We start from the raw sequence: 17,290 nt of genomic DNA, 5'->3' as shown, positions 1-17,290 counted from the left end.
CTCAGCGGGAGGCCTGCTTCTCCCTCTCCCTCTGCCTGCCGCTCCCCTTGCTTGTGCTCTCTCTCTCTCTCTCTCTCTCTGTGTCAAATAAATAAAATCTTTAAAAAAAAATGGGATAATTTTTTTTTGAGAGAGCACCAAAGTTGGATGGGGGAGGAGCAGAAGGCGAGGTAGAGCAAGAATCTTTTTTTCTTTCTTTTTAAAGATTTTATTTATTTATTTGTCAGAGATATAGAGAGCACAAGCAGGGGGAGTGGCAGGCAGAGAAAAGCAGGCTCCCGGCTGAGCAAGGAGCCCAATGGGTTCCTTGGGATCCCTGGGACCCTGGGATCGTGACCTGCCTGAACCAGAGGCAGACGCTTAACCAACTGAGCCGCCCAGGCATCCCTTGGAGAGCAAAAATCTTAAGCAGGCTCCACACCTAGCATGGAGCCCGACTCAGGGCTCGATCTCATGACCTGAGCCAAAACTAAGAGTTGGATACTTAACCAACTGAGCCACCCAGGTGCACCCAAAATGGGATAATTATTTTTAAAATGGGATAATTATATAAATAATAACATATAACAATTTATATATGTACTGTATCTGGCTTTTATCACTCAATGCCTCTAGGTAATCTCTTCATTAGATTTAATTAATTCTTATGAATGGTTGCATAATATCTCACCACTATGAAAGTAATATCAATTTATTTAACTATATCTCTAATTGATAGTCAAGATGCTTTTACTTTTTTGCCACCTTAAATAAATAATAGCTAACACTTACTGAATATGTACCAAATGTAAAACTTTTTTTTTTTTTTAAGCATTTTTAATGTATAAAGTCACAGAGTTAAGGTTATTTTTCCTGTTATAAGAAACTGAACAGGGATGGGTAAGAAACTTGACCAAGGCTGTACAGCTAGTAGGCAACAGACTGGGGGGTGTGTTCCCATAGTCCCTTTCACTGAACTGCTTCTACACAAGCAGTAATTGACACAGTTATACACACATTCTAATGGAATGGTGCTTTACTTCTAGTTGACAGTTTTCCAGGAGTGGAATTACTGAGGAAGAATATGTGTATATTTTATACTGATAGATTGCTTTGCAAAAAGGCAGTGACAGTTTGCATTTTCACCAGCAGTGTATGAGAATGTACTTTCTTCCATCAGATTATCATTTAAAAATATATGTATTTTATTTATTTTTTGCCAGTCTAGTGGGTGAGAAGTGATATTTCACAGTTATGTTTACATGCTTTTAAGACAGTAGTGAGGTTAAGCATCATATGCTTATCAGCTATTTGGATGAACTCCACTACAAGTCCAATGTCTGCATGGTGGGACAGCAGGCTGGAGATCCACAGAAGAGCTAATGCCCTCAAATTCAAAAGCTATGAGGCTGAAAACCCAGTCCTCCTTCCAACACATTTGTAACAATTAATCCTTTTAGTAGCCTTTCTGAAACTGCTAATGGTCAGACTGCCTGGACTTGATGTCTAGCTCACCACTTACTAGTGACTGAGGTCCTTAAAATAGCAGTAATAAAAATCTGCTTCATAGGATTCCTGGGAACACTGAAGGAATTGCTTCTTACTTTATTACTTTCCCCTGTTGTTATTTGTTCTATTATAGGGATTTGTCATTGCTTTTTTTTTTTAAGATTTTATTTTTTAGTTCTCTACACGAAACCTGGGGCTTGAACTCACAACACCAAGAACAAGTCACATGCTCTACTGACTGAGCCAGCCAGGTGCCCCAGGATTTGTCATTGTTTTTTTGAGTAAATTGCAAGAATATAGGGATGTAATCATGGCCTGCCACTTACAAGACATATCTTTTTTTTTTTTAGATTTTATTTATTTATTTTAGAGAGAGAGAGAATGTGTGAGCAGGGGAGGAGCAGAGTGACAAACAGACTCCACGCTGAGTGCAGTGCCTGACCTGAGGCTTGATCTCAGGACCCTGAGATCATAACCTGAGCTGAAACCAAGAGTCAGACAAGTTAACCGTCTGAGCCACCCCGGTGCCCCAGGGGAAAAAATCTTAACATAATCATGTGTCTTGGGACCTTCTGTCCCTAATTAGTAGTCTGTTTTATATATGTACCTTATGTACAACAATCTAAGTTTTTATAGAAGACACACAAGGTTGGATTTCAAATAAACATTCCTAGTTTCACTAACACAAGAAATTCAACCTATCAAAGACTTTCTCTCATTGTGCTGCAGAAAACTTTAGAAGTGGCAAGTAGTAAGATCAGTCATCAAAAGAAGTTTCATCTTTAGTATGTCTAAAAATTTTTAGAGTTTTAGAAGTGTAAAAATTTGTAGTAATGATGAATTTCACGTCTTGAGGTATTTGGGAAATTTTAGGCTAGGTGAAACTCTTCAGAAGTGTCACTTAATTACTATTCTTCTGGCTTAGAAAGAGGTATACCAAGACTCTAGGAAATTACCATCAGAAACAAAGACTTTTAAAAATTATCCTACAAAAAATTATCAATCTTAGGGAGTTTTGTTTGTTTCAATGTTGTTTAAAGAATTAGAAATGCAAATAAAGTGCCGGCGAAAAGTAGTCTCACAATAAATGTTAACTATTACTGTCACTCCCTGCCATCAAGGATCATGTATTTTCGTATTTAGACCTAGCACTTATTTGACAGTCATATTAAATATTATCAAATGAATGACTGAGTGACATCAAGGATAGACCATTTGCGCTATATAACCAAACTCTGGAGTTCGGGGTCCTAAGTAAGATACCGGGATCAAGAGAAAACTACGGGTAAAACAGGCTCCCGCTTGCCCATAGTCGTGGACTACAATTCCCAGCATGCAGCTAAACTCCGTGGTTGCCATGCATCCTGGGAAAGACGTCTCCGGCTCTTCATTGGCTACGCAGGAGAAACGCTTGTAGTGTCTGCAAATAACGCGGGCTTTAGCGTACGCACGCACGGAGATTGCGCAGATCGCGTCTAAATTCTACGGAACTCATTTTGAATAGACAGATTTTCAGGACTAAAATACGGTAGGATTTAAGAAAAGTTCCACTTCCGGTAACACCGGAAGCAATTTGAAGATGGCGTCTTCCTCCTTAAACGGACCGGCCGCTGCGGACCGGAGAAGTGAATTTCGTAACAAGAAGCCGAAGCCGGAGAACCGAGGTAAGGTTGAGCGAGAACTGAAACCTGATATTAGGATATTGAGTTACGATTGTTTTCTTCCGCTGGCTGGGGACGCGTAACGCTGCCTTAGTGTGTTCTGTGAAGTTGAGTACTTACCATTGTTGAGGATTGGGGATGATGGCCAAGCCTGCGGGACCGACTGGCAGGTATGGTGCCAGCCACGTGTTCCTAACCGCTTTTGCTAGAGGCCTTTCAAAGTATAGATGTTGCAGAGTTTGTCTTCTGTCAAAGGAAGATTAAGAAATTGTGGAGGGCGCCGCAGGACCTTACACTCGCGGCGGTGGCTGGAAGTCTTCAACAAAATGAGGGATGGAATGGGGTAGGAATAGGAGGTCGTTATATATATGAGTGAACGCTGATAATAAAGGAGTGAGACAGTTAGGAGAAGGAGGTGTCTGGCGTGTTCTTAACGCTAGTTTGTCCGTTAGTGAAATTTTGTAACATTATCATCATTCCTGTTTGTCAAACCGCTAAAATATTAGACGACACGACTCATACTCTAATTTTAGACTGCCCTACTTTTAAATTGCTGTCTTCCTTTGTAGTCTGGTTTTATACCTTTTTTTCAGTGTGAATGACAAAGAGAGGCCAGAGAAATAGCCCAAGACCCGAGCAACCAGTCTTATTGGAAGTGTTAAAAACCTTGAACTCACATTCTGTAGGCAGTAGGGAAGTATTAAAGGAGTTCTGTTATTTTTAATTATGTAACATAGAGTACAGTCTATGTACAGCTTGAAGAATAAACACAACAGGTGAGAAAGGAGCACTCTATACCATTACGCAGAAAAAGCATTGCCATACTCCCGACCCCGCCTAGGAGCACCTCTCAGATCATAATGCTTCTCCCTTACAGGACATGAGGTAACCATCCTGAATCGTTTTGATCTTCTGTTCTCTGCATAATCTTTACCACCTATGCACGAAGTGGTTTGATTTTGTCAGTTTTTGAATTTTATATGAATGCAAGAAGGCTGTAGACATTGTTCTGGCTTCTTAGGCTAAACTTTGTTTTTCTTATTGAGTCAAGGTGATACTTGTAGCTGTAGTTTATTCTTTTCATTTGATATTGATGAGATTTTCTTCTATGAATATACATTTATTTATATTACTATTCTACTGTTGGTGGACATTTGGATTGTTCCCATTGTTTGCTATTATAAACAATGCTTCTATAAACATCTTTTTGTATATCTCCTGGTTTGCATGTTCAAGCGTTTTCTTCAGATTATGTAAGTGGGACTGGAATCCCACTTACAAAGTGGGTATGTGCAGGTAATGCTAAATCTCTCCCAAAGGGGTTGTGTCAGTTTACACTCCCACTATCAGTGGATGAGAATTCTTGTTGCTCTACATCCACAGTAGCACTTGATATTATCTGCATTTTGAATTTCTGTCATTTTGGTAAGTATGAAATGGTATCTGGTTGGGGTTTTAATTTGAATTTTCCTTATTAGTAGTGAGGTTGCATATCTTTTCACATGTTTTTTGGGCTATTTGCACTTCCTCTATTGTGAAACTCCTGTGTATTTTGCTAGGTTTTTTGTTTTTGTTTTAAATGTGTAGCTACTGCAGTGTTTAAATTGGGTAGAAACTTGGTAAGATAAACATTTTAAGTAATCACAGTTATCGAATTGGAGGGTTTTTGTTTTTTTAAGGATATTGGGAAGTAAGTGATGTATGAAGACTAGCTAATTCTCTGTGATTTGAACCAGAAATAACAAAGTAGACTTGAGTATAAGAAAGGGAAGTAAGTTTACCTGTGGTGGATAACGTGAACTACAGAGGCCCTTTTCTCAGACTTAGTGTGCATAAGAATCTCCTGATGAGATTATTAAAACACAGATTCCTGGGACTCATCCCAGAGATTCAGATTTGGTAGGTCTGAATTGGAACCCAAGAACTGCATTTCTGACTAACTCCTAGTTCATGCTGATGTTGCAGCCCTGTGGGTCATACCCTTGAGGAGTACAGAATTAAAGCATAGCTGTTAGATTTAAGAGATTCCTAAAATCCAGGACCAGGAGTTCTAATAAATGATGTAGGAGATCATATATGGCCCTTAGGAGACATTTTGTTTTATTAAAAGGAGACCTAGACTGAATCACCTTTGTGTCCCCTTAGACAAGTCACTAATCTTTTTGGACTGAACGTCTTTTATAAAACGGGGAAAATAATACTGGTTCTTGCTACTACCTTTCACAGTTGTAATGAAGGTGTATACAGAAATAAGGCATATGAAAACTCTTTGGAAAGTCTAAAACCCTGTACCAGTGATTGGTAACTGACAGTATATGTGTGTGTGTGCACACACACAAACCCAAATATATATGCACATGCATATATATATATACACACACACACACACAAGGCTGCAATTCAGGAAAGTCTAAAAGGTTATATTGAAAATAGTCATGTAAACAAAGTGGTGTTTGGATCTTTAATAGTGTAGTACAATAGAAGTTTCTGGAGTACCCCACTGTCTGTCAGGCATATGCTAATTACTGTGGATCCAAGGAGGGTCCCTGCCCTTAAGGAACTTTGTCTTACGAGGCTGAAGTATATACAGTTAATTTTAATACAGTGTATTGAAAATAATGACAGAGGCATGTTCTTTGTTGAATAAAGAGCATGGGAACAGGAACTACAAGGAGAGTATTGGGAGCATGTAAATGTATGCATATAAGTGTTCAAAAAAGTGTCCAAAAGAAGGCTAAAATCTTATGTGTAAGTTTCTTCCCCTCTTTAGATGAATCAGAACTCCTTACTGTTCCTGATGGTTGGAAGGAACCGGCTTTTTCCAAAGAGGACAATCCCAGAGGACTCTTGGAGGAGAGCAGTTTTGCAACTTTGTTCCCAAAATATAGGGAGGCTTACCTGAAAGAGTGCTGGCCATTGGTACAGAAAGCCTTGAATGAACATGTATGCACATTTTATATATTTCTTTGAGATTTGGTTCTTATACCTTTACTTTTAAATAAGTATGTATGCTGATAGATTTTTTTTTTAAGGTACTGGCATAACTGGTTACTTTGGTTCCTTTGTTTTTTGTTTTGTTTGTTTAGAGAGAGCACCAGAGTGTAGTGTGCGTGAGTGATTGGGGGGAGGGGCAAAGGGAGAGGGAGAGAGTGAATTCCAAGCAGATGCGCTGAACATGGCACTTGTTCTCACAACCCTGAGATCATGACCTGAGCCAAAATCAAGAGTCAGACGCTTAACCAGCTGAGCCACCCAGGCACCTCTGGTTCCCTTGGTATTTTAAACAGCGTAAATATAAGCTTTATTCTTTTTCTTTTTCTTTTCTTTTCTTTTCTTTTATTATTTTATTTTATTTTTATTTTATTTTATTATTTTATTTTATTATTTTATTTTTTTATTTATTTGACAGAGCGAGAGAGCACAGGAGGAACAGCAGAGGGAGAGAGAGAAGCCAGCTACCCGCTGAGCAGGGAGCCCGAGGTGGGGCTCGATCCCAGCACCCTGGGATCATGACCTGAGCTGAAGGCAGACGCTTAACCTGCTGAGCCACCCAGGCGCCCTAAGCTTTATTCTTATATTCCACTCGTTTTTAATTTTGTCAGTAATAGATTACTTTGAAAAATTCACATACCTTTAAAATTTAGGGATCTTACGGACTTTCTGAAACTCAGCTGTGAACTCCCAAGTTTCAGGATGCCTATTCTATACTGTGATACTTGCCATGTGTCTGTATAGTTTAAGTTGAGGCATGTTCCTGGATGATTTCTTAATTTTCATTTTAAATGGAAGATGGGGATGTGGCCAACTTTCCCTTGTATGTTGCTGCTATTTCCCGAGAGCAGTATATTTTTTGTTTTTCAAACTGTCGATTAAAATTAGTGGAGCAAGAAGTCCATTTAGTGGACATAATGAGCCTTTTAAAAAAAGAATGTACCCAAAAAATAAATAAGTAAAAAGAAAAAAATAATGTATTACATATGGTAAGGATAAGTTTCATTTTATGAAACTTTTGGTTCATGTATATGTGTGTATGTGGGCACATGTGCACACACTAGGTAGTGATATAAAATAAAATGTATATCTCAACTGTGTGACTGCTCTGGAGTTGTTTGTGCCCGTTAGGTATTAGGTATTAGAGTGGTTCAGCAAACCGCAAGCTGTTTTACAGCGTCTGTATCTGAGATTGGACTCTTGTAAACTCATAGAGACCCAACCTTATGTTGAATTGTTCATCACTCACTACATTGAAATATTCTTCAGAGTATTCTTCTGAAATGTCAGAAAATGACATTTTAATTTGCTTTGTTGAAATCTGGTTCTTCCTACTAAGAGTTAATGCGTGATTTTCCAATTATTGCTTCTTTCTGAACCTGTGAGAATTTGTTTTTACTTTGTATTTAGCTAATACAAAGCAATTAGAAAAAAGTTTGAAAGGGAAAGTCCATTCTCACCCTAAGGAACAGATGGCAGATCAGAGCTGGGTCCAGGATAGGGGAGCTGTATGTAGCTTTACATTTTTACCCTAGGTCTTAACTATGGCTTCGTTTGCATTGATACATATTTTTTTAAACTAGAAGTAATCTTTATTCCAATAAGTACAAAGTATTCTAAAGCCAAGTAAGTATAAATGGTTTCAGTTGTGTGTTTCTTATATTCTTTGAAATATGAAAGTAATCAAGTGTTCATTATTTATATCAACTACCCAGCTTCTTGAAGGAGGGAGTTGATAGACTTAGAGCTTAATTTACAGTAACTAGTAGTTTGATTAGGATAGGCTCTATAATTACCTAAAATTGAATTGATTTTTAGACAATTGTGTATTTGCTCTTTCCTTTTTGCAGCACATTAATGCAACCCTGGACCTGATCGAGGGCAGTATGACTGTGTGTACAACAAAGAAGACTTTTGATCCATATATCATCATTAGGGCCAGAGACCTAATAAAACTTTTAGCAAGGAGTGTTTCATTTGAACAGGTAAATTTAGAATTACAAAATTTGCTTTATTTGCATCAACATTAGAGATGACATGTAGCACTGCATCCCTCCCTCTTAGAGTTTTCATTTTTCTGCTTCGATTTCATTAGCCTGGGCCTTGAAAATAAATGCATTTGTAAAGAATATTGATGGAATATTTTCTTCATTTTTCCAAAAGGCAGTACGAATTCTTCAGGATGATGTTGCATGTGACATCATTAAAATAGGTTCTTTAGTAAGAAATAAAGAAAGATTTGTAAAAAGAAGACAGCGTCTCATTGGTCCCAAAGGATCTACATTGAAGGTACTTTTTTATCAGTGGAAAACTTAAGTGTCTTCCTCTGTCATTAGTTTTTCAGTGTACTGAATTTCAACTTACTGTTCTTTTGATATAGGCTTTGGAACTCTTAACAAACTGTTACATTATGGTTCAGGGAAACACAGTTTCAGTCATTGGACCTTTTAGTGGCTTAAAAGAGGTGAGTACTGTTTACTATCTTCTGTTAATTTTCAGCAGAGAACAAATTAAGTAATTTGGTTATAATAGTTCATTGGGTGATATACTGTTTTGCAATTATTATTTTTTTTAGAATGTGCTTTTTTTTGATTTCCCATTGGTAAATACTTTGTGCTTCGTGTTGTTTGAGGGAATTGTCACTCCTAGATCCTAACATATTATGGCCAACCTTTGGCAACTAAAGAGGTATCTGTTTCCGAATTAGAAGGTCTACACATCATCCCTCTTTCCACTACAAATTTTAAGTGGGTTTTTAAGATTTTAGTCTGTAGCACATTTGGGAAATATGTAGTTACATGTGCTCAAGTGATTAGAGAATTAAATGGTGATAATTGTCATTTGCAGTAACCTGTATCAACCAGTAGAGGTCAGATTCTGAAACCATCTTTAAAATATATATTTTTGTCAGAATTTTAGTGGAATGTTTAATATATTGATGAACTTTTTTTATCTGTCACATTTAATGTTATGAGAAAATCTGTAGAGCAGTTTTGGTTTCTGTTAACTGCTTTGGTTGTCTGGATCTGGCAATGAGGTCTTGTTCCCTTTCCAGGACCTATAATAGCAGATCTGTTAGACCTCTTTCTCATAAGTTAAATGCCCTTTTCTTATGTGGCAATAATAACTTAAGTATATTGAATACCCTATAGTTTTGTGAAGTCTAACTATATTATCTTATTTAGTTTTCACAGCAGAGCCTTGAGATAGTTTTATTTCCATACTACAAATGAGAAATCTGGAACAGGACTTTACCTTACGAAGTGGCATTCCCATTATTTGAGCACCTATTTTCTGACTCTAAATCTAGCTGCCTTCTCCCTAAATTCCACAGTTCCAAAGTGTTGTTGTATTAGTTCTATATGTTATATTTTAGCAGTAAAGTTGAGAAACTTCATTGCGTCCAAGAGAGGTTGATTCTTACGAAAGATCTAGAAGTCACTCAAAGCAGTTGAAGGAACTACTATATTCAATTTGGTAGTCATTGCTCGGTTCATAGGATATGTTGCAGTATATTAATCCCCTTCCACTTAGTTAATTAAAATCTTTTTAAGTGACTAATTCATTTTTCTTTGCAAATTTCAGGTTCGAAAAGTAGTCCTAGATACTATGAAGAATATTCATCCAATTTATAACATTAAAGTGAGTTTATATTACTGTAACAGTGGTTGTCAGACTTCTTTTAGCTACAGAAACCTTTCTTGAAATTAAATCTTTTATGGAAGGCTAATGCAAAAAACAGATAAAGCAGAAGTATTTAGGGTAAATTAGAGGTAGAGTTCAGCCCATCAACTCTACCCTAGTCCTGTAGTTACATCCTTGGAGACTTAGGTTTCTGTGGTGTGCGGTCTGAAAACTATTGAAGGGGGATCCTGTGATGTATGACATAGTTCTAATAAAAAGGAAGTAAGTTTCATAGAGTTGGTTGTAGATGATAACAATCAAGTTTTCTTGGTTGATGGGCCTATTACTCTATTTAAAGATGTGATCTTTCAGAATTCTGCCTTTTTCTAGTAAGTAGAGTCTGGGATATTTCAGATTGTATTAAAACTTTTTTTTTTATTTAACGCTCAAATTATAAACTTTGAGAGAGATGCTAATCCCTGTGTGCATAGCATTCATGATTATACTTGGAAATATAACCATGCTGTAATGAGCTATTTTGTGAGGGGTATTTGTTTTTTTTTTTTTTTTTTAAAGATTTTATTTATTTATTTGAGAGAGAGAGAATGAGAGATAGAAAGCACGAGAGGGAAGAGGGTCTGAGGGAGAAGCCGACTCCCTGCTGAGCAGGGAGCCCGATGCGGGACTCGATCCCGGGACTCCAGGATCATGACCTGAGCCGAAGGCAGTCGCTCAACCAACTGAGCCACCCAGGCGCCCTGTGAGGGGTGTTTGTTAAGCAGTCCACCTAAATTTGATGAAGTTATGAAGTCACTCTTAGATTGGGGTGAAAGAATGATTTTGAGTTGCCTTGGGACATTAAAGATAAAGAGAGCTTGTCTTGCATCTGATGACTGGTTTGCATCCTTTGATGTCCCAATGTGTGCAAAACTCAAATGGAGTAGGAGAAATATGAGAATATTGTTTTTATCTGATCAAGAGAAAGTTTACTTTTTTCTTTCCCTGTGGTAATTAAAGTACTACCAAAAACTTCCTGCTTTCAGGGAACATTGCTAATTAAGAACTCTCCTCCTATTAAGTTGAATTTTAAAGGTTTTAATGAACTAATGGTTGAAAAGCTGAATTAGTCTCATCTCAGTTTATTTCAACAGTTCTGCCTTTCTTTTTTTTTGAAAGGGGGTAGGAGCGAAGCAGCGGGAGAGGGAGAAGCAAGCTCCTTGCTGAGCAGGGAGCCCAACTTGGGGCTCGATCCTGAGTCCTGGGATCATGATCTGAGCCGAAGGCAAACACTTAACTGACAGCACCCAGGCACCTGACAGTTCTGCATTTAATCTAAATTTCTAATGGTTTTCTGATGCTTGGTTTGAGATTACTTTTTTTTATGGAATTTTTTGCTCCTACTGAGGAGATTAAGAACTACTCGGAGTTTTTTGTTTTGTTTTTTTATTTTATTTGCTTATTTTTTTAATTAAAAAAAATTTTTTTTTAATTTGTTCAACAGAGACAGCGAGAGAGGGAACACAACAGGGGGCGCTGGAGAGGGAGAAGCAGGCTCCCTGCCCATCAGGGAACCCGATGTGGGGCTTGATCCCAGGACGCTGGGATCATGACCCGAGCTGAAGGCGGATGCTCAATGACTGAGCCACCCAGGCGCCCCTTGTTTTGTTTTTTAAAGATTTTATTTATTGATTTGACAGAGAACAAACAAGCAGGGGGAGCTGCAGGCAGAGGGAAAAACAGGTTCCCCACTGAGCAGGGAGCCCAGCCCGATGTAGGACTCAGTCCCAGGACCCTGGGATCATGACCTGAGCTGAAGGCAGACGCTTAACCAACTGAGCCAGCCAGGTGCCCCAAGAACTACTCATTTTAATTGAATTATTTATAGGAAGAATATTTGTAACGTCTTAGTTTGATAAATGCATGGCTTATAAAATTAAAAATTCTTACTTTTTTCATATATCCCCATGACTAAAGACCTTAATGATTAAACGAGAGTTGGCAAAAGATTCTGAATTAAGATCACAAAGTTGGGAAAGATTTTTGCCACAGTTTAAGCACAAGAATGTGAATAAACGCAAGGAACCAAAGAAAAAAACTGTCAAGAAAGAGTACACACCATTCCCACCACCACAGCCAGAAAGTCAGGTCAGTATTAAATGTTGAATTTCTTTACATGAGGGGGAAACCATTTTAATCTATTTTGTCAGAAACTTTATGGAGAGTAATTTAGGTAGACTTTATATGTGTGTGTCCAGGTATAAGAAACTAAAGGTAAGTGTAAATAGGCTTATTTTGAGCTCAGTGTGTGAACGTGGAGGGTGGAGGCTTCACAGTAGGAGTGTAAACTATGTCTAGGTGGTTGCTGTCAGTTGTGCCCCTGTAGCCACAATACCTGTTCCATGGATAAAAAAAAAAAAAATTAACGGTTTAACCCTTAATGCTCTCACTCTGCTTTAGCATCTTTCCTGTGACCATGTGCTATATGACTGCTCCAGTTTTGAAATCTTAAATTCACATCCATCCTTTTTCTAAGTTATGAATGCCTCTCATTTTATCACCTGTTTTCTGGCTTCATTTTTTCCCCCAAATTTCCTTTTCTCTCTTGTCCATCACTGTTTCTTGTATGCTGCCTTTTCCTTCTTTTCACACCTGTCCAGCAAAACTCTCAAACTTGATCAGTCCTAAAATTTGGCTTCTTTCCCATAATGTGGCCACTAAATATAGCTGGAGAACATCTTATCTTTGGACTAAATCCACTATAATTTCACGTTTCCAACCTCGGGTAGATCCTCACTATTGTCTGGTAATTATGTGTGTCCTCTTAATTCTCTCTCTTTGTCTTTTTTTTTTTGAGATTTTATTTATTAGAGAGAGAGAGAGCACAAGCAGGGGGAGGTGCAGGCAGAGGGAGAGGGAGAAGCAGACTGCCCGCTGAGCAGGGAGCCCAAGGGAATGATGACCTGAGTGGAAGGCATACGCTTAACCCACTCAGCCACCGAGGCACTCCCGTCCTCTGAATTCCTGAAGCACCCTCTCTCTCCTAACAGATGACATTCATTGTATTTTATGGAAATATTTAAGACCATCAAGTGAGAATTCTTTCAACTTCCTTTTCTCTCACCTATAATTTTTTTTCCATCTGAACCAATTCTTTCTTTACCTGTTCTTTGAGTTCTATCTTGGCCTGTCTCCTGAGGGATCTTATTTCATGATTCCCTCCCTTGGCTGTATCTTAAAGTTTTTCCTTTCTACTAGTGCTTTGTTCTCAGCATGTAAACACATCCCTTTCTGTGTACTGTCTTGTCTTTTCCACAGCCCTGTATTTGGAGTTTGAATTTCCCAGAGGTTTGATGAAAGGTCAGAGGGGAAAAAAATAATGATCATGGTGATAAAACAATGGAAGTGTTGGTTCATGAGGTCTATTCTGTAAAGGGAAGCAAACAAAGGAACTGTTTGTTGGGGGAAAGTAGAGTGACCTTATTTACCCAACTGTCATTCCATAACAGCTGGTACACTTCTTACGGCCCTGTCCTGTAGTCAGTAATTGTCTTCTCTTTCTTCCCTGTGGCTAAGCTTCTTAAAACAGTGATGTCTCAGCTGACTTACTCTGCCTCTTACTTGCTTCGTGACTGGCATTTTATTTAACCCATCCATGCTTCAGTTTCCCTATACATAAAATGGGGATAATAAAAACATCTTTTTCAAAGGATTGTTAATGAGGATTAAATGATTAGTAATTGTAAAGAGCTTAGTAACTACTAAGAGTTTTAAAAACATTGCTTTAGATATAATAATGCTGTGTAAGTGTGAGATAAGTCAGTTATATATTGAATGAATAAGCTAGTGCTTTCTCTAATTAGTATTGAATTAGTCACCAAATCCTAACAATTCTTGCCTTTCATTTTGCATGCCATTACTTTATTCCAAGCGTTTATCCCTTCTTTCTTCTGTACCTTTTAAATGCTGCTTTGGTCTCTTTCTTTTCTCTCAGAAACCTGCGGTCATTTCTAAATCATAGCCTACCCTCTCACCTGGATTCAGGTTTCTTCAAGCTTACCCCAGATTATCCTTCTAGTTTCCTCACACCTTTCTGAATCATTGATTTTCTAGCCCATCTAAAACTGCCTGCTGTATATTTCATGAACACATCACCTTTCCTACCTCCATGCTTTTTGCTTGTATTCCCTTCAGCGTAGAGCACATCTCCTTTTTGTGTCAGTGCCTTTGTGAATTGATCATTGATTTTTGACCTCACTGTCTTTACCTCAAGGACATTGTGCCTTTCTTAGGGATGACTTCTCATTTACCTTATTTCTGATGTAATTGTAAATACTGATTTCAACAGATTGATAAAGAATTGGCTAGTGGTGAATATTTTCTGAAGGCAAGTCAAAAGAAGCGACAGAAAATGGAAGCCATAAAGGTAAGACTCTGTCTAGCTCACAACATTGATAGCACAGTTCATAGAAATTTTAATTCCTGTTTAATGATAAATTGTGTTATTAATGTATTTCTTATTAATAATGCAGGCTAAACAAGCAGAAGCTCTTAGTAAGAGACAAGAAGAAAGAAACAAAGCTTTTATTCCACCTAAGGAAAAACCAGTTGTGAAACCAAAGGAAGGTAAATGCTTGTTTTCCAATTATTGGTTTGATGTTAAAGTCTGTTAGCTGAAAAGTAAATCCATAGGGAATTTGTCTGAATCTCTTTGAGTGTTAACTAAAGGCATAACTATATCTTTCATCAATTCTGTTGACATTTCATTAATCACTAATCCTAGGGATGAGACCACTGAGGTGTTCTATAATTTATTAGCAGCTAATGCCTATTTAAGAATGTCCTGGATTGACAGTCCTCTCCTGACCTCTGATTGTGCTGGAGAAGGACTCTTTGGGGGTTTTTTTTGTTTTGTTTTGTTTAAGATTTTATTTATTTATTTGTCAGAGAGAGAGCACAAGCAGGGGGAGCGGCAGGCAGAGGGAGAGGCAGACTCCCTGCTGGAGAAGGACTCTTCTGTTGTGAAAGCTATGAACTTAGAGCAGTGAATCTTCTATAGATTTAAAAGTAACTGAAGCAGTGAGATCCCCGAGCTTTGTTATCATGCCTCTCAGAAAGAGCTTATCAGAGGTTATGCTTTTCTTCTCTTTACTTATGTGATCCGTGGCTTAAAGTTTGATTCCTATATTGTTATGATGGATTTCTGATCACCGTGGGCTAAAGGACACCATCAAAATAACAAGATCTTAGGAGCTATGAAAAAGTCAGAGTGGGGCACCTGGGTGGCTCAGCTGGTTAAGCGGCCGGCTCTTGGTTTTGGCTCAGGTCATGATCTCAGGGTCCTGGGATCAAGCCCCACATCAGGCTTTGTGCTCAGTGAGGAGTTCACTAGAGGATTTTCTCTTTCCCTCTGCCCTTCCCTCCTTGATGCTCTAAGATTCAAAACAAAACAAAACAAAACAAAAGTTTTGTATCTTTTCTATTCCTAGCCTCATTTGATCTATCCTTTCTTCTTCTGCATTTTCTTTCCCACTAGTAACACTTGTACTGTTCCTGAAGTAAATTTCCAGAGTCGCCAGTGACACAGTGAGGGGAGGGAAGTCACTGGCATTATTGTACCTGACTTATTGGTCAAAACCAGACATAACATCCTATATTAATTACATCAGTGTTAATAGCTCTAAAAATACTGTATTCTTCTATGTAGATCATTGGTTATGTAAAAGTTAAAAATGTCATAAGCATTATAATTTCCAGTTTGCTGAGCCTGTGAGTTTTACTATGAAGGTCGTTTAGTAGCCATTTTAATCTCCATTTATAATGCTTAAAAATGTAGCGATTTCATGATAGTGAAGGCTCTACATCTCTACTCAAGTTGCTGGGAAGTTGATGATGTTTTAACTTGTGCTTCTCCTATGCTCTGAATACCGCTCTTTAAATGGTGAGAAAAACCTACTTTTTTTTTTTCCTCCTTCTTTTTCTTTGTTGTTCAAGCTTTTGGCATTGATTCCATGGTTGGGTTCTGTTACGAGAATCTCCAAATACTCTTAGATCATTATCTTTATTACCAAAACCTTGTTAAATAAAGTGCTACTAGTCATTCATTGAACTAATATTTGGAAAACTTTATTTTTAAGTTGTTTTTTTTTAAGATTTTATTTATTCATTTGAGAGAGCATGAACAGGGGGAGGGGCAGAGGGAGAGGGAGAAGCAGACTCATCAGCAGGGAGCCCGATGTGGGGCTTGACCCCAGGACCCTGAGATCATGACCCAAGCCAAAGGCAGACACATAACAGACTAAGCCACCCAGGTGCCCCTATTTTTTTAAGTTTTTATGTGTGTTATTAGATGAAGTAGATTTTGACCTAAAGCTTAATGATTAGTTAATTAAAATTATGGAAACTAGAAGGGCTACATGTTAATACTCTTCATGAAATGTAATTTTAAGTTATATTAATGTGCAGAATGGAAAATTGGCATTTTAATGAGTACTCTTGCAGTTCTAAAATATGGGAAAGAATATAAGTAAAATTAATCTCAAATGCAATTTAAGGGGAAAAATGAAGTTTTAATATTGTTGAATTCAGTAATTAGTTTAAAAAGCTAAACTGTAGTGCCATTTTCATGTGTACCTTTATTCATGTGCCAATTTCATGTTTACTTTCACTAATGTATTTTTAAAGTACTTTATGATTTGTTTTCTCTTCAATCTCTAACTTTCCTTTAGGCAGTTCTATATTTTAGGCAGGTGTTTTATATTTTACAACATGACCTTTCACCTGTTAACAGTACTCTGAAATTATTGTACCAAATACATATTCTTTATTTTCTATGGTAAATTGTAAAGAATTACATATATTGTTTTAATTTGTTTAGCTTCTACTGAAAATAAAATTGATGTGGCTGCCATCAAGGAAAAGGTTAAGAAAGCCAAGAATAAGAAACTGGGAGCTCTTTCAGCTGAAGAAGTTAAGCTTAAAATGGAAGCAGATGAAAAAAAAAAGAAGAAAAAAAAGTAACATTTAAAAAAAAAAAACCCTGGATGAGAACCCTTTTTAAGCTATCTCCTTTCGTAAAGGATTTTGAGGTATGAAGGCATTAGTAGCCTATACGTGAGAAGGAATACTCTGATCACATTTTTCTGAGTTTGTCATTCTTCAAAACAGTGTTTATATAAACAGCTGTCCTTTATAAATATAAATTATTGTATTCTCTGTGTGTTTTTTGGAAAACTTTATGCTAGAAAGTGCTATATATGTCTTTGTATATATTGCACCTAATCTGTTTTGGCGTGTTTTGCCTAAGTATGATTTTAGATGTAATTTTTAGGTTGTTTATATAAAGATTTTTGGAATGTGGCTATTGTAATTATCCATCAAATCCAGTGTTTGATGCCACTGGTTAGTCTTTAAATATAATCATGTCCCACCATTTGGTTTTGAGCAAAATAAATGCAGATTTTGCAGTGCTCTCTCTATTGCTAACGAGTAAACATTTAGGCTTATTTCTTTTTATAATCTCATTCTAC

General features: G+C 37.4%; 1 protein-coding gene across 1 annotated transcript; it reads left to right on the top strand.

Annotated features, from left to right (window-relative positions):
- Window positions 1-2,990: 2,990 nt before the first annotated feature.
- On the top strand, window positions 2,991-17,254 carry KRR1 (KRR1 small subunit processome component). Its single transcript, XM_028096283.2, has 10 exons — window positions 2,991-3,152; window positions 5,920-6,092; window positions 7,991-8,125; window positions 8,304-8,429; window positions 8,521-8,604; window positions 9,726-9,782; window positions 11,739-11,909; window positions 14,110-14,187; window positions 14,294-14,387; window positions 16,639-17,254. The coding sequence occupies exons 1-10, from the start codon at window positions 3,068-3,070 to the stop codon at window positions 16,779-16,781; spliced, it is 1,146 nt and encodes a 381-aa protein (XP_027952084.1). The 5' UTR covers window positions 2,991-3,067; the 3' UTR covers window positions 16,782-17,254.
- Window positions 17,255-17,290: the final 36 nt, after the last annotated feature.

The sequence above is a fragment of the Eumetopias jubatus genome, unplaced genomic scaffold (assembly GCF_037043125.1).
Source record: "Eumetopias jubatus isolate StellerSeaLion01/CBP00866 unplaced genomic scaffold, mEumJub1_p1.0 scaffold_8, whole genome shotgun sequence".
Taxonomy (NCBI): Eukaryota; Metazoa; Chordata; class Mammalia; order Carnivora; family Otariidae; genus Eumetopias; species Eumetopias jubatus.
Note: the sequence above shows the minus strand (reverse complement) of the source record. Positions and strands in the feature narration are given on the sequence as shown.

Excerpts from the sequence above, each read along its gene's own strand:
- KRR1 (XM_028096283.2), top strand. The coding sequence starts at position 3,068 with ATGGCGTCTTCCTCCTTAAACGGACCGGCCGCTGCGGACCGGAGAAGT. Across the intron at positions 6,093-7,990 it reads AGAAAGCCTTGAATGAACAT|CACATTAATGCAACCCTGGA; the intron begins GTATGCACATTT and ends TCCTTTTTGCAG. Across the intron at positions 11,910-14,109 it reads CACCACAGCCAGAAAGTCAG|ATTGATAAAGAATTGGCTAG; the intron begins GTCAGTATTAAA and ends TGATTTCAACAG.